General features: G+C 38.8%; 2 protein-coding genes across 3 annotated transcripts; both read right to left on the bottom strand.

Moving 5' to 3' along the window:
* Positions 1-1,014: 1,014 nt before the first annotated feature.
* On the bottom strand, positions 1,015-14,058 carry r3hcc1 (R3H domain and coiled-coil containing 1). The gene is made up of 11 exons (XM_053241485.1): positions 13,989-14,058; positions 13,521-13,614; positions 11,117-11,168; positions 8,495-8,625; positions 7,655-7,792; positions 4,898-5,360; positions 3,830-4,002; positions 3,680-3,750; positions 3,424-3,519; positions 2,617-2,720; positions 1,015-1,439 (listed from the first exon to the last, which is right to left on the bottom strand). Exons 1-10 carry the CDS (start codon positions 14,056-14,058, stop codon positions 2,623-2,625), a joined length of 1,386 nt encoding a protein of 461 aa, XP_053097460.1. The 3' UTR covers positions 1,015-1,439; positions 2,617-2,622.
* On the bottom strand, positions 12,010-19,744 carry golga7 (golgin A7). Of its 2 annotated transcripts, none has more exons than XM_034312607.2 (6): positions 19,668-19,744; positions 16,892-17,017; positions 16,276-16,428; positions 14,952-15,053; positions 14,619-14,675; positions 12,010-13,614 (listed from the first exon to the last, which is right to left on the bottom strand). In XM_034312607.2, the coding sequence occupies exons 1-5, from the start codon at positions 19,674-19,676 to the stop codon at positions 14,631-14,633; spliced, it is 435 nt and encodes a 144-aa protein (XP_034168498.1). In that variant the 5' UTR covers positions 19,677-19,744; the 3' UTR covers positions 12,010-13,614; positions 14,619-14,630. The 2 variants fall into 2 exon arrangements, with proteins under 2 accessions (XP_034168498.1, XP_034168497.1); XM_034312606.2 differs by having other exon boundaries at positions 12,010-13,617.
* Positions 19,745-21,690: the final 1,946 nt, after the last annotated feature.

Below are 21,690 nucleotides of genomic sequence, written 5' to 3' on the forward strand. Positions count from 1 at the left end.
TAACTGAACTTGTATTTAATGAGCCCAGAGGATCCAGCATAAGGTTTTGAATACAGGTTGTGCATTTGTTATATCCAGCACCTCCGTGGAGTTGGTTGTGTGTGTGTGTGTGTGTATTATATATATATATATATGTATATGTAAAGTAGTATATATAAACTAGAAATACGAATGAGGTTTTTAAGGGAAATTCACATGTGGTATCTCTGTCCTTCCCTCTCTCTGTCCATGTCAGTATTTTTTCAACATCCACATATCTTTGAATTCTGAAAAGTTACATTTGTTGCTAGCTAAACTACTAAAGTACTTCTGTCTTAAGGGCAAACGACATGATGGTAACAGAAGAATAAATCTATTTTAGGGTGAACACTAATCAGTGTGAACAGTATATGTGTGTAAATAATGATGGACTCTGGGAGAGGGATTATAATTTTAGCTACTTTGACTATGACAACACTAACTGGACAAAAACTCCACCAGTAAGGGTGCTGAAGGGGTGAGATGCCAAAAAAATATATATATGTAAGTGACTTATAAGACCTGCGAAGCTTTGAGTATTTTGCACAGGAGCTGTGAAATATAATATCAGACCATATTAGACTATATTGAAGTAGGCCTCATGGGGGGAAAAGTTCAAATACCTATACTCTAAAAGAACCCAATGCCAGCAAAAGTAAATGCCCCCACAACAGAGCCATTGGGTTTTCCTTTAATCTGTCACCAGTTTTTTTTTTTTTTTTTCCTGCAAGCATAATACAAAGGGCTGTAAAATACTTCTCCTGTTCCTGAACCCTGAGAATGAAGCTTGTATCACACAGTAGGTGACCACACAGCTCAGACCTTTTCACCTGCTTCCACTTATCAGTATATCTTTAAGAAGATCATGACAGTCTCAAGAGAATACACGTTTGGCATTTAAAAAAAAAAATTTAATTAGATAAATAAAACAAGGTATTAACAGGAACTTTGCACATACACATCTAAATACATCACACCATCTGGAAACATATGAACATTATTACAGGTTTAAAAGGGAAAATAAAGGTGAATAAAACTAAATGTGAACTACTGTGTCATCTAGGACTGTTTCCAGAAATTTCTTTCCACATTCAAACCAGCTTGATCTCACCTCTATCAGTGTGTACAGATATGTGTTTAAACAGATTTTAATTTCACCAATTCATTTAATCTGAGCTGTGTTCACTTCATAAAAAGGATCTGGATTAAGAGACTAGATATCATCATGCTGTTTTAATAAAGTGGGACGTTTCAGTTTTCACAACTGCCTGAAGTGAAAAAAGTTTGACTAGAGCTGTAGAGAGAGAGAGTGATTGGACACTATAAAATAAACACTTATAAAACTGTGTGTTGTCGTGCTTGAGGTGGTTTAAACGTGGCCCTGGTCCGTCATCATCATCATCATCATCAGGTAAACAAACCTGTGAAAGAAACATGAGCTTACTATATGTGTAATAATAATAATAATAATAATAAAACAAGGTAAATTATGTACTGAAAGACGAGTACACTAAGTAAAAGCAACAGTAAAAAATTTATTTGATAAACAACTAAACTCAAAGGTTTTAAGCTGCAATCACAGAAGCATTTTGATGGCTTGTTTTACAGCTTTATGATGTCCACAGAAATTAAGATAACGACAGTCTCACAAGTCAGACATCTAGTTTTCGATCATCAGGTACAACTATATCCAAGCATTGCCTACTTTCACAGCAAGAGGCCGTCTGACTGACACTGCAATCAAACAACCACAGACTTTTTCCAACAGCCTGAGAGCAAGCATGCTAAATTATTGTTTAATTACTAGTAAAAGCATTAAGGCTCATTTTTTTTCTGGCACACAAAAGTGCAGATAGCCAAACAGACTGCAACCTTCGAGATCCTGAAGTTTGTGGCCTGAAAAGTATGCAAAAGTCATGAGTTGCTCTGTGGTGGTGTCTCTGAGGCTGAGACTGAGCTAATAATCTCTTTATAACACAATCTGTTGCGAAAAACTGGATTTTGAATAAAAAGCGTTACCCAGTGGTCCCACTCATCTCTCATCTCTAATGGAAACTGGGGAAAAAAAAAGATGAGCAGTAGAGCAAAATGTGATGTGAAAATGTTTGAAATGGGCAAAACATTTCATTAGAGTGGCACATATCTAAAACTAAACCTAATTAACAAACTTCATAAAACACAATACTGTGGTTTCAGTAAAGTGGGTCGCTATTAAATGAAAATAAAGCAACTTAATTTTATTTTATGGAAATATCAAATATATCGCTGAAGTGAAGACAGCTGACACAACTCGAAAAACAAACAGAAACTTTGTTGCTTTGCAGCAGCCTCTGTGTGTCTCTTCTCTCTCACACACACACTTGCACACATACACACAGCTCACTAACAGAAAAAGAGAGAGAGAGAATTGCTTGTTAATATAACCCAACAAATAAGCAACGTGTGCCACATTAAATGCCCATTCCCGCATACTCCTACTGCAGATTCCTGCTAAACCACAATCCCACTTTCTCTCTCTCTCTCTCTCTCTCTCTCTCTCTCTCTCTCACACACACACACACACACACACACACACACACTTACAGTCTAATGACTTACTGGTGTTCAATAGCGTTTAGCTCTCAGGCCCAGAGCTCTGGTCACCATCCTGCGTGCTACGGCTGTATCAGTCCGTGGCCGCTCCTTCACCGGCTGCAGGAACTCTGTGCATTACAGCATCACACACACATACACAAACACAAATGTGTAATACACAACCAGGGAACACAGCAGTCCTCAGAACCACCTCAGAAAAAAAAACAGCCCAGCAGCATCACTACACTGTTTACACCTTATATGCCTCACGACCCTGGTTATGAGATTTGTAAGCATTTTGCAAAATGGTACGTGAGAACCGCAGCCTGATATGTCTGACCTCCAACATCAAGTCATCCACTCGGCTTTACTGACATCACTCACTGCTACTGTACAACTCTACTGTATGGAATGTAAGCACATCGCTAGCTAGCTAGTTAACTGCTAATAATCTAACTCGCATCTGTCTCAAGCTTGAGTGAGACTGTAGTCAGTATTTGCAGTGTACAGTATCGTCATATTCTCAAACCTGTCAAAATACTGCTTTACCATAACAACCACTGCTAATAACAGTTAAAATGCTTGCTAGCTAAACGTCTCAAGGTACTACGTTGTTATCCTGTAATAATTAGCAGATTTTAATATATCAGACTATGATAGGTTGAAACGCTAAGCCTATTGTGTGACACAAAATGAGCTCATATGTAGATTATGTACATTCTTGTCATTCCAACATTGATTAATACTACATAAATACTTAGAAATGTAACAAAAAAAATGTCCCCAGTTTGTTTATTTTGTTATGAGGTAGTGAGGAACTACATTGTTTACCTGCACGTCTTGCTACTTTGCCTTTGGCCTTTTTGCTGGCCTTGGACAGCGTCCTCGTCTTCAGCAGCGGGTGTTTGATGGACAGAGCCTGCAGCGCTACACACATCATAAACAGCTGATAACCAACAGCAGAGGTTGATAAATTTGCAGAGAAGACACAGCACATCCAGGACTGAGGTCTTTTATCAGCTGTAGTACAAGCAAAGTGCTTGTAAATATTACGTTTCTAAACATACTGTGGGTATGTAACTGATACCTGCTGATGCACTGGAAAAGATGCCGAGAGCATGAGTGTTATCCACCCATTTAATCTTCATCCCTCCTTCACTGTAAAACACAAACACCGCCTGATCAGTGTACATTTATGGGCAAACTATCGCTTTAAGGAGGTTGGGGTCGGCGTTACCTGTACTCTGAGAAAGCATCCAGCAGGTCTTCGGTTTTGAACATCGCTGGGAAGTCGTAAATCTCGATGACGTGGGCAAAATCGTTGTGGTCGATCCACACGTTCTCGAAGCTGGAGTAATCGTTCTGCGTGTTTTCTATCGCTGATGGTTCTTCCTTCAAATAGGCCGTGATCTTAATAAGAGAAAACACACAAAAAGGATGATGATTTTATTCTCATTCTCTCTCTCTCTCTCTCTCTGAGAAGATTTGATGTATGAGTAAATATCACTGCTGTGGTATAGAAAAAAACAGAGCTGCTCCCATTATCTGGGGTTTCCTCCGGGTACTCTGGTTTCCTCCACCAGTCCAAACACATGCATTGTAGGCTGACTGGCAACTCTAAATTGTCCAGTGTGCGAGTGTGTGTGCGCGATTGTTCCCTGCGATGGGTTGGCACCCGGTCCAGAGTGTCCCCAACCTTGTGCCCCGAGTCCCCTGGGATAGGCTCCAGGTTACCCTGTTACACTGTGTAGGATAAGTGGTACAGAGGATGGATGGATAGATGGATGGATAGTTAACAGTCCTGACAGTTAAGTAGCAGAAACTGACTAGCGGTTTGATTGCTAGCAACATGGCCTTCCATTTCACAACTGTTATATTACGGTTAAAAAACACCATATTGTTTACTCTGTTCAAGCTTCTTTTATGTTTGGAGGATGGCCATGTGGCTATCTAGATTAGCTATCCATGCTAGTATCTCATAGGAATGGGGGAGGGGGTTTATGCTTAAATGCATCGTAATTTTTAGTGTAAAATATCAACAGTACCAACTCTTCTGTTTGGGGGGAAAAAAAACCTACAGGGTGAGTTATGATTAATTTTGCTGAAGTTTTCAAACAATGTCCTCCATGCTGATGTCAGTCCTAATCATGTGACTTCTGTAAACTATGTGATGTCATTTCCTGAAATTGCAGATGAGCTGAGACTCAGAGGGAGGGGACTGAAGATGAGACTCACAGCCCGACACTGTTGCGCTCTTCTTCCTGTCATGGACATTAAAAGAAACAGTGTGAATTTGTGTGTGTACCTCGTGGTGGTAGTCGTCCGTCTCCTCCGTGTCCTGGCAGGATGTATTTGTTTGTGAGGTATCTTTGCTGCTCCTTTCCTCCTCCAGAGTCATCGCCATGAAATAGGACAGAGTCTGATCGCAGTCCACAGGCTCCGCCCCTGCAATGTGCGCCATTGCGTCCTGCTCGCCCGCCGATTCGTCGGCGCTGTCGGTTCCAGGCTCGTGATTGGCTGGTGGAGGGTCTGTGCTGTCAGAACTGGAATCCTCAGAGACGCTGAGGCTGAGAGAGCAGCTGGGGGAGCTGAGACTCGTCTCACACTCGGACTGTCTCAAAGCGCGGGGGACATAAATGGCTTTATCCGGGCGTCTGCTTCCCTTGCTGAGAGCCGATCGTGATTTTCCCCGCATCCCTCTGCTGCTCACACACGGCTGCTCATACGCATTCCCGTCTGTGTCACTGCTGCACTCCTCCACCGGCAACCTGCCGTACGGATAGACAGACAACAGATGGATGGATAAACAGACAGATAGACAATAATATAGAAATACAGTTTTTTTTAATAGATGGGGTAAAGCTGTAATTTGCAGACATGAGAAAGTCATAAAGACAGAACCAGCATCTGATATTAAAATGTCATGTAGTTGTCTTTAAGGAGATAAAAATGCCAATAAAGGTTTAAATAAAAAGAAAGCTGTAGTTTTTGTTTTTTAAAAAAAGCTATTTTTTAATGTATATCATAGAGATAATGAGATAGCTGAATGCAAAAAAAAAAAAAAAGTAAGAAGAAATGCGCACTTCCGGTGTGTGAAGATGCTGGGTACACACACGTGTCATTTTCAACACACCATCTATAATTTACTCCACATAATACACATACATAAGTGTATAATGTACGAGCTTAGCTGAATTTGCATTCAATTTAACAATCTGTAGTCTTATTAAAAATTATTACACAAAATTTAGTTATTTATTTAAGCACATGCTGCAAAAACTGCCTTGCATAGCAATGAAATAATTATTAATCGAGTGTGATCATGGCATTTTCATTACCAGCAAACTTGAACTGTCCTTAAAGGGAGCAAGTAACGGGATTTATTGCTGGAGATTTCTCGTCAAACTTGCAGAACGCTGACAAGCATGCTGGATATTTACTCTTATAAATGTAAACTGTTGCTAGAAAACAGTAATAATCCCTGTGTCTGCAATAACGAAGAAAGTCTTGCAAATCTCATTACAACTGCATCACCATTTACTTAGGTAACATTCCCACCTCACCGCATCCCAACTCAAAACACAAGGCAAGTGGCAGGTCTGCTAAAAAAAAATAAAAGAGAGAGAGAGAGACAGACAGAGAGAGACAGAGAGATAGAGAGAGAGAGAGAAAGAGAGAGAGCAGCGCTCCCTGGTGGACTTGTTTATAAATGCAGATTTCTACAGAGCTGCTTAGGTGATATGTTTTTTATTAATTATCATTATTATTATTATTATTATTATTATTATTATTATTATTATAAGACCACAGACCTATTGTTTTTTTACTGTAAAATCAGTTCACTGTGACAATTCTGAAATATATGCAAGGAGACATAAATTCTTCAATAATAATATATAATATATTATGTATATTATATATATAAAATAAAATAGCTTGAGTTTGGAAGCTGATAAATAGCTAAGTTTCAGTACAATAAGTTTTCATATTAAAGAGCAATATCATCTGTCTATCGTATCTAGTTATTGTATAAATTTTTCATGTTTTGTAGGAGTGTAAGGATACACCCGATTTGATTCGATTCATGATAGTGGGTACACGATTCGATATTCCTAGAATATTTTGAACAAAATTTGAAAGAAGAAAAAATTATGATGGAAAAGACTCCTTTTTTAACTCTGAGGCATAAACAATGCAAACAACGCACACACTCTTGTGTCATTTTAGCAGGAAACAGAGCTCCAACACGCCCGACTTCTGTGGCCTCTTTCTCGGGCACTGTAGCTCATAGAGACCCAGGGCTGGTGCTGAAAGCTACTAAAGAGCTCTTTTTAGCGGCTGTAACGTGGTCGTCTAACTGTGTAACATTTAACCCGTGTTGGTCGTTGCGATCTGGAGCTACAGCTGTCAGGCTATCTGGCACAGTCTCTCCATGAAAGAACAAGATGATGTGACCAGCGTGCTCTCTGTATGTTAGAACTCTACGGGATGTGCAGATTGAGACTTCTGGTGTTCAAACAGTGCAATTGCATTAGCTGCATAATTAACAGAATGCCGATATCGTACATTTCCACGACGCATAGGCACATTTTTGCATCGCCATGTATCATGTTTCACCCCTAATGTTTTATATATTATATTTACATCAATTAATTGTTTTACTTGGATAGACTTATGCAAGATGAACAAATATATAAGAATAAGATGTTACATAGAGTAAGTAGTGCGAAAGTGTGCATGTAAATTTTTCTAGTGTCTAAGCGTAACCTAACCTAAAGACTAGCGGTAGCTTTTTTCCTCCCTAAGCACCCAGTAGTTATGGTAAAACCCCATCTATTCACACATGCCTTGGGCACACAACACAATAATCATGCCTTATTATACTGATAAACAGATAGAAAAGAAGAAAATGTGAAAAGAAAGTAACTGACTGTGTAAGTCAGTGGTTAATGCGACAGTCGCTGTGGGAGGTTGGGAGTTTAAACCCCAGCAGTGCCGCAGAGCCAAAGCTGAGCGCTGGAATTTGAGCATCGTGTGAGATTTGATGTTCTTCCAGCTGTACCTGAGCTCTGAGTAGCAGACGGCCACTCTGCGGCTCCACGCCTCGCCCACGGAGAAAGTGCTCAGCTCTGGGAACTTCTCTGCCGTCTTGTGGATCAGAAACCTCAGTCGACTCGGCAAGGGTGGGAAGAGTATGACGCTTAAAGTGGGGAGGAGGAAAGAGCACAAAACAGACAACTAAATTAAAAATTTTAATTTTATTCTATGACTGAGTTCTGATATCTTTTAACACAACAGAAGAGTGTGAACAGCATCCTGAAAGTAGAGGTGTGTGTTTAAGATCACGTACAGGGATCACATCCATATTCAGGGATTAGTTTCACATGGACAGGAGCGAGTGCACTGCTCCTGCGCTGCTTTGGCCTTGTGAAAGGTGAAGTTTCTCCCAAGCTTTGGTCTTTTTTTTTTAGCAGACTGATGCAAAGTTGTCTTATAATATCCCCCTATATTTTGCTCAATCCATTCTCCCTTCAATTTTGACAAGAAGCCCAGGTTCTGAAGACGAAAAGCATCCCTAGAGCATGATGCTGCCACCACCATATTTCACTGTAGGGATAGTGTTAATTGAGGTATGGCCTGTGTTAGGTTTGCACCACACATGGTGCTTTGAAACCTGCCCAAATACAGGATCTTAATTTTGCTCTAATCACACCAAAACCCGCATCTTTTATCATTATCGGATGACAGTAACGCCTTCAGAATTACACTATATTTTCCAATACTAGAGAGATTTAAAATACCTACAACACTACAATAATGATTTAAATCAGCATGAGCTAGAACTATTAAGTCTGCATGAGGCGTATAGTAGTAATGGACAGCCTGTACACTGGTCAGCTACCTTTTCTGATCATCTCTCTGCTGGAAGGCATCCAGCTCCTCAAGGACCTTATGAACAAATTCACTCTCTTGCTTGGGCAGGTAGGTGCCATCGAAGCAGGGAAACGCCAGCGTGCCAAAGTAGAGGAGCTTCTGAAACAGACAGAATACACAAAACACATGAAATAAATCCAAACATCAGTGCCATGTGACGGTAAAGAGACTCGCTGTATACTACAGACACCACATAAGGAATACACACTTGAGGTTTTGCAGTTATAAGAAAACAATCAATGACAGGGTGCTGTGATTCAGCCTGACGTGAAGCGAAGTTACTGTTACCACCATAAAGCTGATTATTTTTCACTTCTCAAGTATTTTGTTCCTATAAGAGGAACACTTATGAAAGTTGGTTCGTTTCTCTTATAACTTTTAACCGTTTGTAGTTGTAGATGTGGAACATTCCTGAAACAAGTTAGCTCCTGTTATCACATACGCTAAAACAGCTCTAAACAGCAATTCCCTCACTTTATTTTAATGTTAATGAGTGGAAAACTTACAAGCTACAGCTTGACCTCTGACGGTTACGCTAACGCTAACAAACTAACACTTCCAAAAAATGTTTTATATATAGGTCTCCTTACAGAAATCTTCCCCATATCAACAAATTATACAAATTTATACAAATACAAATACCAACGTGTGTTTTTAATCTGTTTATTAGTAGCCATCGATTATGTGGAAAGCCCGCTCTATGAATGAGCGGTTACTATAGAAACAATAACGTATGAGAACGAGTGCATTAATATAAACCTGTGATTTGAAATCACAGCTGACGCTGCTGTCAGAGCTGCTGTTACAGAAAATTAATCAACACCTTCTAAACAATCAGATTTGAGAATTCAGCAGTGCTGTGGTATAAATGGATTATAATAGTCCATCCATCTATCCATCCATCCATTCTCTGTACCGCTTATCCTACACAGGGTCGCAGGGTAACCTGATCGTACACACACACCCATTCACACACTACAGACAATTCAGAGATGCCAATCAGCCTACAAATGCACATCTTTGGGGAGGAAACCGGAGTACATGGAGGAAACCCCTGAAGCACAGGGAGAACATGCAAGCTCCGCGCACGCAGGGCAGAGGCGGGAATCGAACCCCCAACCTCGGAGGTGCAAGAAATAATATAGAGACAAAAATGAGAAACGGGATTGTTTAATAAACTAATTATAAAATCCTGCTAACTATAAAATGCTGGAGCTGTTTGTAAAAACAATCTCATGTGGCTGCTGTGAATTTGCTATGTGCTTGTTGAACATCTCATTCCATACTTAGTCCCTTTTCAGTTATAATAAGCTCCACTCTTCTGGGAAGAACTAGATCCACTAGATTTTGGAGCATGGCTGTGGAGATTGATGATGATGATGATTCAGCCACAAGAGCATTAGTGAGATCAGGCACTGATGTTGGTGAGGAGGTCTGGGGTTCAGTCGGTGTTCCAGTTCATCCCAAAGGTGGTCAGTGGGGTTGAGGTCGAGTTCTTCCACTTGAACCTTGACAAACCACGTCTTCATGGAGCTCGCTTTGTGCACAGGGGCATTATCATGCTGGAGCAGATTTGAGCCTCTTAGTTCCAGTGAAGGAAAATTGTAAAGCCACAGCATACAAAGACATCACATACAATTCTGTGCTTCTAACTTTGTGGAAACAGTTTGAGGAAGAACCTCATATGGGTGTGATGGTCAGGTGTCCACAAACTTTTGGCCAGAAAGTGTATGCTACTTTATCTCTTCAGAGAAAAACCATCAGTAGGGGATTGCGTTTTACAAATTAAACTCTGAACATGTATATGAAATGAAGGTAATTCCCTGTTGCATTGCTTTCCCCTGTCATCACTGTGTTGTAGTCGTGTGACACTGAAATGCAATCACTGTTCATTCAAGCAGGTGTGATTGCTTTGAGGTGAGGGTTCAGCTCTAAAACAGCTGTAAATAAAACTGAACTGAAGAGTGTAATGTGACAGGACTCACAGGGTTTTCATCAAAATATCCAAGTGTACCACAACAACAGACCTCACTATAATTCTATAATCAGGTTCTGCTGTCTCTTTTACCGAGTGTCAAAACTCTGCAATGTCCTTAAACAGGGCAGGAACAAAGTTTGTGATCCTTTAACCAGATATCTAACAAAATTAGCTGGCTAATAACCAAGCAGGAATTCTGCTCATTGTTCGCTAATTTAATCCCAATTTTTAATGCATTAATATTAACCATTAGCTACACGATGCAAATGATGACGCGGGAGATGATGTACATTTAAAAAAAATCTTCTATGAACCTTACAGCGTATCTAACTAGCCAGCTAACACTATTTTGTTATTTTTCACACCCATATTACGCCAAATCCCGCCTACTGCGCTCTGATTGGCTACACGCAAAGCAGTCGCGTAATCAGAACTCTAGAATCTAATGAGAGCGCAGGGGAACGTTTATTGCTGGCCAATCAGGTTGTACGAGCCGGAATATGGGTGGGAAAGTTAGTCACAGCTTAGCAAACTAGTTTTATTTCATCATGTCAGAACACTCAGAGTTTACGGAAATTTCTTCACCCTTAATGAAATAATATTTGCTCTTACCTTAGATGAGAAGATAAAGAACGAGGGACATAAAAAATTCGGATAAAATAGACTAAAAACAGCACTCCGTACACTTTGTAATTCAAACGGCTTTTAATTCAAATGCCGCTCGTTAGGAGTAACGATGGTTCAGGGCGCATGAAGGATTAACGCGACCTCTAGCGGATAGAGGTGGAACTGCAGGCAAAGGAATGCAGCGTATATGTATATAGTTTATTAATAAATCAGATAGAGTTATCGAAAAATAAACAGAACATACTGCAACAAAGAACTGTGATCTATACCATTTATCTACAAAGTATAATTCATTTTATGGTGTTTCCCATTAAAACCTCTGGTACAACATAGTGTAAATATTATTAGACTCAAAAAGACTTTTATAGACCAGTAGAATAAAAGTCCATATTTATATCACATTTAAAAATATCCTTTTGTTTGCTTTAAAATTAATTACAATTATTTAATATCTTAAAAATATTTTCTGACCATTTACGATGCATAATGAAGGAACTTTTGAATCTGAACATCTGTAAACCCTGACATTATGCACTGTTGGTTTCAAAATAGGGTTTAAGTGTGCTGTGCGCGCGCGCGTGTGTGTGTGTGTGTATATATGTGTATATATATATATATATATATATATATATATATATATATATATATATATATATATATATATATATATATATATATATAGATATATATATATAGATATATATATATAGATATATAGATATATATAGATAGAGATAGAGAGAGAGAGAGAGAGGACAGTTAATCATTTCACTACTGATATTACACATGGAATTTTATTACAATCTTTATCTATTTTAAAACACTAACAGAAATGCAGTGTGTATATTTTAGTTTTAATTAACACACAGCACAGTAAGTTGAAGTTATATTAACTTTATTACCATACACATTTTAAATAAAGGTGTGCAGAGATCCTTCAAGAAAAAGACAACTGTTTATTATGGTACAACAAAGATACAAATGGCAGCTGTGCTCATGAATCCAATAAACACGGCGACTTCTCGCCTTAAGGGATTTACGGCGTCAGTATCGATACAAAGAGGCCACAAATTTTAAATCAGCCATCATTCAACAACACATCATTCTGTCAACTCGACTCCAACCGGGCTGTAGGTTTGCACACACAGTCTGAGTGCATCTGCATCCATACAGCTGAAGGTAGAGTCTTTAATAATAGTGTAACTGTGTTTAGGACCGGGGTTAAGCTGTGTATGTTAGTGTTTTCTTGGGTCATGATCAAAACAAAAATCACTGCATATGGATGGGATGGAGTGGGTTCATCACCATTAACTCATCAGTGGTAATGGAATTAAAAAGTACATTATATCTACATATTATATGTGCCAATAATTATTTATAATGTTATATTCAGCACACGTGGACTAAATATGTGGAGATAAATTCTGTCCTGTTCATAAGGTAGTATAAGGACAGTCGTCTTTAAAGTGTCTGTACTGTTAACAAATCTGTATATATAGATTTATAAAACATGAATGAAAGAATGTCTTGATTTTGCAAAGTAACAGGCGTCCTGAGGTCAACGATCAACGCCATCAGCCAATCACAAACTTCATGTGTAATGTCCCTTGTACTTGTGATGCATAAAATGATTATTTTAATAACACAATATGAGCATTACATGAACAAGAGTTAATGTTAACGTTAGCTAGACTCTTCAGCTGGATAAAGGGAGCGCATGATACTTTTAGGTAGCTGGCTTTAGCCAGTGAGGTTAACCATTACACTGTGTGATTATACCGGTAAGTCGTCAAGGCGAAGTAGTAAACAGAAATGTTCGTGCCGATGTCACGTGACCACACTTGCAATTGGCTGATCAAGCTTAAGCTCCGCCCTTGATATAGCACGGACTCCTGTCACTCTGCACAATCAGTATATTAACCGACTGAGTAACGTCGGACTGTAACTGTAATATTATCATATCGTAAATTGCAGGAAAATGATTTTATAAGATTACATTTTATAAGAGCAAATGTCGGCTCACCAAAACGTCAATTTATGAAGTCTGGCATTAAGGATTCTTTTTACTGAAGGGATGCCGTCTCTCTGAACACTGCAGCCGTGTGGCGAATCAACACTGTACACTTTACCTGCCCCTCACTCAGCACACGTATATACAAAAAACCCAGACAGGGTTAAAAAAAGGCGACAGGAAAAAGAAACCATTTTAAAAGGAGTACTATAGAAAACACGTTGCTTTTAAAATAATTTCCAGGAATTAAGACAGTACATACAAAAACATGAAGGGCTTTTAAATGAAGTAAGCTCAGCTTTGTAAAGGAAGGGCTCGTCAGGTCTCACTCTCCGGGGAGGAATGGAGGAAGGACAACAGAATAAAATGAAGGAGTACGATGTAGGGTCTGCGTTCAGAGACGGAGCGATGACGAGCAGCGTGAAGAGGAGTCTGACTCCAGCAGGACAGAGCTTCACATGGCCAATATTTACTGCTGAAGAGAGACACAATTATATAGCACACGTTCTGAGTGAATGTGTCTTCCCGTTTCTTCTGATCACGGGGTTTGGTTATCAGTGTGTGCGCAGAATCACAAACATGAATTTAAACTAATTTTGGCCCATCCATACGCCCATCTGTCCATGTGTCTGTCTGTGCATTCATGTGTTCCATCCAAGTTTCTGTCTGTCTGTCCATCCATACGTCTTTCTACACGCTAGTCTCTTAGCTCATCTGTCCATCCATACGTCTTTCTACACGCTAGTCTCTTAGCTCATCTGTCCATCCATACGTCTTTCTACACGCTAGTCTCTTAGCTCATCTGTCCATCCATACGTCTTTCTACACGCTAGTCTCTTAGCTCACCTATCCATCCATACGTCTTTCTACACATTAGTTCCTTGGCCCGTCTGTCCATCCATGCGTCTTTCCGCATGCTAGTCTCTTGGCCAGTCTGTCCATCCATATGTATTTCTGCACGCTAGTCTCTTGTCCAGTCTGTCCACCCATACGTCTTTCCGCACGCTAGTCTCTTGGCCAGTCTGTCCATCCATATGTATTTCTGCACGGTAGTCTCTTGGCCAGTCTGTCCATCCATACGTCTTTCCGCACGCTAGTCTCTTGGCCAGTCTGTCCATCCATACGTCTTTCCGCACGCTAGTCTCTTGTCCAGTCTGTCCACCCATACATCTTTCCGCACGCTAGTCTCTTGGCCAGTCTGTCCATCCATATGTATTTCTGCACGGTAGTCTCTTGGCCTGTCTGTCCATCCTTCTACCCATCTGACTGTCCACCCACCAGCTGTTCTCTGCTTCTATCCATCCATCTGTCAACCTGTTGCTTGCCTATAAGCCTCCATCTGTCCATTCATTAATCTTTTCTATTTGCCATTCACTGAATATTAATATACATACTACATTTACACATAAACACTCTATGTTGAAACCTCAGTAACTGAAGCACTGATCACTGAACAGCTCTCAGCTCTGCATTTACCTTTGGTGTGTTTTATCTTGAGCCAATGCTTCTGTCCTCAAATATGGTTATCTCCACCTTAGGAGCACTGGGTTAAAGAAAATCCTCCAGAAAAACCTATTAAACAGCAGCGTGATAATGATAAACCTGTAACTGTACAGTTCAGAGCACTGCTCCTTTTCCTTTGAAAGCCCTGCCATTTATAACATGATAATAAAAAATAAACCAATTGTTCAGCTTTAAATTGTTCTATACTGGAAATGGATCATATTGTTCCACACTGACTGAACACTCTGTAAATCCTCAATTCACAGACTCTGATTCAGTGAGAGCCGTTGTTAATGTAAAGGATACGACTCGAAGTCCTCGCTCGATGGGGTCGGTGAGGAGCAGACCCAGAGGAGCGTAGATCTTCTCATTCTGCTCCTGGATGTACTTGGCAATCTTTTTCAGCACCTAATTAACCATGGAAATAAAATAAATCAGTGGGTGGAGTAATATTAATACAGCTACAGCCAAGGAAATGCTCTGCACTGGTTATAGCTAAAGCGTTTTTTTTTTATTTTTTTTTAAAGCTCTAAAAAAAAAAAAAAAAATAACAGGTAAAACATCAGGATAGGTTTCATGTACAAATTAGTAACAGGCATTTCAATTCATTCTGCAAAGAATAATGAATTATTTCTAAATTAAAATAAACAGCCTGATTGCCAGCTGTGTACACTGCAGGTAATCCCTTTATTACCATCATTCTATGTACACTGAAAAATGATAATGATTTTATATATATATATATATATATATATATATATATATATATATATATATATATATATATATATATATATATATATATATATGAAACGTTTCTATTTGTTTTTCACTTGAATTTTGTTGGTTGCTATGTCGGAAAAAGTTCTGACACGATTTTAAAATTACTTTTACACAAAACACTAATTTTTAAAAGGTGTGTGTAGACTTGTTATCCACTGTATATAAGGAATAACACGACAGACTGTGCTGTAATTGGATAATAATGCATGCCGGGGAGGTGTGCTACGCCACGGCGAGCAAGCTGAGTGCCGCTACATATCCCCTCCTCCAGAAGTCCCTGAAGAGCACGGTCTGGAGTGTGTTATTCCACTTACTTCACAGTAATCTGCCAACGACTATCAGACGGAGTCCGTACTATATCAACTTAGATTATGTGGACCGTCCGCCGTACAAGTCCCTGTGTATGAGCTGTTACTATAGAAACAATAAGCATGCATTAATAAACTTATCGTTACCCTACAGCCGGAACTACATTCTGAGCATTTCTGATCTGAGCATTTAACCGTGCTGTGTTATAATTATAAATATAGATACAATAATGCACAGTACTACACATTTATGCTTATGTAATATAATGTGCAAAACTAGAATATTAAGATGCTGAAAATTATAGCAATATACTAATAACTGAACCTTCACAGGATGAATATTTCAACCGTCAATATTTTTAATCTGTAATTACGTTAATGATTAGGAGCACAGTCTCAGAAAACCTTTAGCTCTATGAGTAGTAAAGTCATTTTACATGGTTTTTAATGAATTTTTGATAAATATGTGGTTAATTTAAATGTAATAAAGGAAATCTCATCTACGGTTCATATAGTTTAGTAATATAACAGAAGTGTACTTTTTCATAGTGTGTCTCCATGCAGAGGAAGATGGTGTAGGCAGTGAGACAGGCGAGGCAGCCCTCTAAATACGATTTCCCTCCCAGCTTCTCTGCCTCGGCGTACAGATTATTCAGCGTCTGGATCGTCTCCTCAAACTGCTGCTTATCAATCTGCAAGAGTCAGACATAAAACCATTTATTCCCTTATTTTATCATTATGTGTTTGTGTCATATATATTATACTGTTTATAGACTATAGAAATAATGTCATCCAGGTGGTGCTCCTGTTCTCAGGACCTGCCAGAGCACTTCTGTGTGACCTCCTCGCTCCTGACTCGACTGTCAACTTCCTGCTATGTTATGACGTGTAATTAGCTCCACGCACTCTCGACTGATTTGACGTTTCATACTGTTATAGTTCTTCTACTTACATGCACTGTTATTATACAGAACACCATTTATAAACAACAAAAAAACATGCTACAATACAACAGATTTAAGATACAGCTCTCATTATTCCTTTGTAATGTTCCCTTTATATTACAATTATTTTCACACTGTTGGCACTGACATGGCTTTACTGTTTAATAGCGTGTTATAATCAGTAGCTGTAACTGTAAGGATGGTGTCTCACCCTGGTCTCGAGCTCGGTGGGGAATTTGGTTTGAAATTTGCAGATGGTTCCTGATGTGTAGTCGCGCTGAACGAACACTTTGGAGGCGACGGTGGCCTGCTGCCTCAGATCCTGCAAGCTGTGCGTCTGTGTGAAGAACATCAGCCACACATTAAACACATACACAACTAGGGCTGGGCAATACGACCAAAATATCATATCACGATTCTCAAATACGTGATGCATTCTACGTCTAACATGTACTGTGTATTGTGTATCAATTCTACAATGATATGAGGGTTTCCCAGCAATACAATAGTGCTAATTTAAAAAAAAAAAAAAAAAAAAAAAAACTCTTAAATCTTTTAATAAAAAAAAAAAAACATTTTACAAATTTTATTTAAAATTTAACATCAAATCAGCTGTTTCCAATCCAAGCTGGTATTTATTTAACAAAAAAAAGCAATAAAAATTATATCACACTATTGGAGAAAAGTGTACTGACTTAATAAATCATGATATCTATACAGTGTCATATCACTCAGCCCTACACAGAAATCTCCTGAAAGCTCTGCAAACATTAAATCTTCCACTAAAACTTCATTATTAAGTTAATTAATTAGAAAAGATTTAACAATAGTAGGATTTTCCCATCAGCCACCAGTCCAGCACTGAAGGTTCCAGGTGAACGGTGTAATGACACTCCAGTGTTTGGGACAAGCCTGTAGACACTCAGCTCAGTTAAGATAAGCTAAGATAACATCGATAGCAGATCCTGATCTCAGAATTGTATTGAAAATTGAAATAGTGAGATTAGTATATCCGCAATGTCAGCAATTAAATAGTTATCTATAATGAAAAATGTTAGAAATACCTGCCCTCACACTTTCCATATTTCCTATACAACTTTAATATAATGGAGATATCAAAAAACTAAAATAAACAGCTTTGGCATAAACACACAGCACGCTGTGATGGCACTGTGACTGCGACTGAACCAGCTGCTTCTCAAGTTTGTGGGAAACTAATCAGAAGCCCAAGCTCAGGTCCGTTTTGGATCAGTTGTACAATCCCATAACCTCTAAATTTCAAAGTAATACGATTAGGCCTACACTAATACAGTAATTCTGAACATTAGGTCACTAAATCGATTTTAGTAAGGATTCAGATACAATACTGACGTGAACATGTGTTAGGTTGAGTGCTAGGACACAAATCTTGCACGTATACACAGAACACAATCTATCTTAAAGCACGCCGACATCCTGACATCGACACCTCTAACGTTGTGTGTAACGTGTCAACAGAAGTGAGCAGATAGTCAGTTCAGTTACTGTTATAATGTCACTAACAGATCAGTATTAGTCAATATCCACAGCTCTGAGATCCGTGTTTTATTGTACATGATAAAAATGGGATCAGTGCGTCCATATCTTCAAAAAATTAATCAGTAATCTGTCATTATAAACATACTGATCATTGTTTCTTATTTCAGCTACAACTCTATTATCACTGACGCTGTGGTTAAAGCTGTGAGTGAGCAGCTGGAAGGTTGTGGGTTCAAATCCCTTTGACCCTTGAGCAAGAATCCTAAATCCTCAACTCTCAACCCTGAGTCATTTTCAAGAAAATGTCAAATGAATGAATGTAAACGTAATACTGAGATAACCAGATCAACAAACAGAGCCTTATCACTCTCGATTAACAAGAACGCCATTAAGATTAGATACGTCTCTCACAAAGAGGTCTAGGAAGGCCTTTTTCTTCGGGTCTTTTGCATGCAGATATTTATAATCAACAAGGGTCCCTGGAGGACTAGTGGTCAGGCCACGGCGCTCCCACTGCTGCAGCACGGGTTCAATTCCCAGCCACGCGACAGCGCGATCCCAAGCCCAGATAAAAATCAGGGAGGGCTGCATCAGGAAGGGCATCCAGCACAAAAAAAAAAAAAAAAAAAAACCTGTGCCAAATTGAATATGCGGACCAATGATCCGCTGTGCCGACCCCTAATGGGATAAGCTTTATAATATATTAATAATTTAATTATTAATATTAATATATTTTTAAACAGCATGATAGATGTAAAGCTCCATAGTACATTTTGATATTTTGCTCCAGCTCTGAACACACCTCAGACAGGTAGTGCAGGCTGTAAGACCCGGACTGTTTAAGCCACATGTGTCAGGAGCTGGAACAGAAATAAAATATGGACTAAACTCAGAATCTCTGCTCTGTTTAACAGAATAGATGGATTTGAAAGGGTTTAATGGGTTTGTATTTAGGATGAATTGAACTAACCTGACTGACTTCAGACTTTTCCTTTTGAGGTATAACTTTAAAAATCTCTAATAAAAAATATGATAAGAAATATTTTACAGGTCGGTCTTCTCTGAAATTGTGAAATACGAAACCCTCTGGACAGACTGTGATAAACAAACCACCATATTCAGGAACACAATAGCGACGCTGAATACAAACAAGCAAAAACAGCGTAAAACATACAATATAGAACATAACAGCATAACTTCACAAAGAACAAGTAGGTACCACAAAATAAAAATCGAAATACAATTCTATTTTTGGTGTTTTAATGAGAATTTGACGACGTTTGATGGCGAGCTAATGTTAAAAGCCTTCCTGCTAACTACACTCCGTCTATTTACTAACAAATGTAAGATTTAATCGGGTGTAATTCGGTTATTTGTTCAATCTGACGTGCAGTTATAAGAAGAGAAGATATCACTTGTCATATATAACACCAAAAGAGACATTTAATTATTATTTAAGCTCAATTTACCTCCGCCATGGTGGCTGCTTGTCCTCCTTTTCCGCCCTGAAACGCTGTGCTGCGGACAAAACGGTCCGGGTGGCAACTTGATTATTTTAACATTAGTTCCACCATTTACAACAAATATACTTGAGAAAAAATACTGTATATGGTATACTGTAATATATTATTATATTATTTATGTTGGTTAGATCCATTTGGATAGATCTATCCATCCATCCAAAAGAATTTCAGTGTAATTAAAAAATAAAAGAATCCTTTGCAACCTTTATATACAATCACATCAGCATCCCTATGACTTTTTGCACTGGACAAAATTATTTTAAAATAATATAGAAATACACGGATAAGTCACTGCCCCTGAACAACAATAATTCATCATTTGTTTTCAGTAAGCGTTTTATCCTGGTCAGAGTTGCAGGAAATCCAGAGTCTATCCCAGGAACATTAGGAGTGAAGCAAAAATATACCCTGGATAGGATGCAAGTCCACTGTAGGGAACCATGCACACACACATTCACACACTCATTCACACTTAGGCCCAATTTCCCAATTTCCCAATCTAGCTACCATCAGGGAGGTGGGAGGAAACTGAAGAACCCGGGGGAAACCCACATGGACATAGGAAGAACATGAGAAATTCCACACAGACAGTAACCCAAGGTCAGGCTCAAACCATCCGGGACCTGTGAGGCAGCAACGCAACCTGCTTCAATGATTATAAACAGGATGTAAAGAAAGTTACTAGAACTAAAAACAAAAACAAGATTTATCTACATATTACTGACTACTTTGTATAAAGTATTGAACAGGCCAGTGCTCAGGCATGGCTGCTATAAATGGGCTAGCAGGACATCCACATCAGACTATTTGCTGTTAATAAATGTCTTAAAGTGGATTATTTTGGATTTCTGTGGAACTAAGCAAAACAGAATGGCTGGGGCTTGTGTCTTCATAGCCCAGACTGTAGAGTAATGCAGTCTCATCATTCATTTGCCCAACACTTTTACCTAAAGTGGCTTACAAGCCAGAAACTAATTTCTGCAGTTGAGGGTTAAAGTCCTTGTTCAATGGCTCAACAGTGTCTCGAGGTGGCCCGATTCCTGAGAGCAATCATTTGGCTGCATATAATATGTTCATGTTTCAACTAACTCAACACTTCATATAAAATTGGCTTCAACCACAACCACATGTCCTACAGTGAGGAAGATGCATGACTTCTCTTGTAACAAGGTTTCTGAATGTTCCATCATTTGTTGAGACAAAATTCAGCCCTGGGATTATTTATTCCGATGTGTTTCCTCTGGGACACACATTGGTTACTTTTCATGTCCTACAAAGGACTATAACCCCACCATCTTTCACATATTTCAACTTGCACAGATTATAAGTATGAAATATGTCAGCAACTCTATTTATCTTTTGTCTTGATTATATCAATAGAAACTGAAACGGTTGGTTTGTGTCGAACTGTATGTGTTGCAGTGTTATTAGTGTATTGGGTACAGATGTTGTGCCGCTCTCTCAGGCTGCATGTGGTTTTAATGGTAGGGCCAAATAGTGCTCATTAGAGAGTCAAAATGTTTCCATTGCTGGATCACCAGATTTTTGCAATGAGTGTGAAAGAAAACAGACTTACAATGCACGAATCTTGATCAGGACCACCATGAAACGGCACTGTCTGACTCCAAGTATATTTCCATATCCGTATATGTAACTATAGAGCTGTTGCTGGGCCATTGAACAATAATAATAATAATAATTATTATAATAATAATTATTATTATTATAAGTTATTTATTTATTATACCTTACCTGCTTTATAACTCTCTATCCCACCTCTCTACAGTGATGGAGACTAAGAACAAATGATGGTGTGTCATTTTTATTTACACCGATCTTAGATCAGTCTAGCAGTTTTATCCCTCTAAGGGTTTGACCCCTGATGAGGATAAATCTGCTCTAATGTCGGTGTTAGACTTCTTTCAGCCTAACAGACACAACATCTAAAAATTGCATCACACACCAAACC

This window comes from Pangasianodon hypophthalmus, chromosome 17 (assembly GCF_027358585.1).
Source record: "Pangasianodon hypophthalmus isolate fPanHyp1 chromosome 17, fPanHyp1.pri, whole genome shotgun sequence".
Taxonomy (NCBI): domain Eukaryota; kingdom Metazoa; phylum Chordata; class Actinopteri; order Siluriformes; family Pangasiidae; genus Pangasianodon; species Pangasianodon hypophthalmus.

Excerpts from the sequence above, each read along its gene's own strand:
- r3hcc1 (XM_053241485.1), bottom strand. The coding sequence starts at position 14,058 with ATGCGGAAAGACGCATGGATGGACAGACGGGCCAAGGAACTAATGTGT. Across the intron at positions 13,615-13,988 it reads AAAGACGTATGGATGGATAG|TAAATATTGGCCATGTGAAG; the intron begins GTGAGCTAAGAG and ends TCTCTTCAGCAG. Across the intron at positions 8,626-11,116 it reads TCTTTATCTTCTCATCTAAG|AAGCTCCTCTACTTTGGCAC; the intron begins GTAAGAGCAAAT and ends TGTCTGTTTCAG.
- golga7 (XM_034312607.2), bottom strand. Across the intron at positions 16,429-16,891 it reads CCACCGAGCTCGAGACCAGG|ATTGATAAGCAGCAGTTTGA; the intron begins GTGAGACACCAT and ends TGACTCTTGCAG. Across the intron at positions 15,054-16,275 it reads TGGAGACACACTATGAAAAA|GTGCTGAAAAAGATTGCCAA; the intron begins GTACACTTCTGT and ends ATGGTTAATTAG.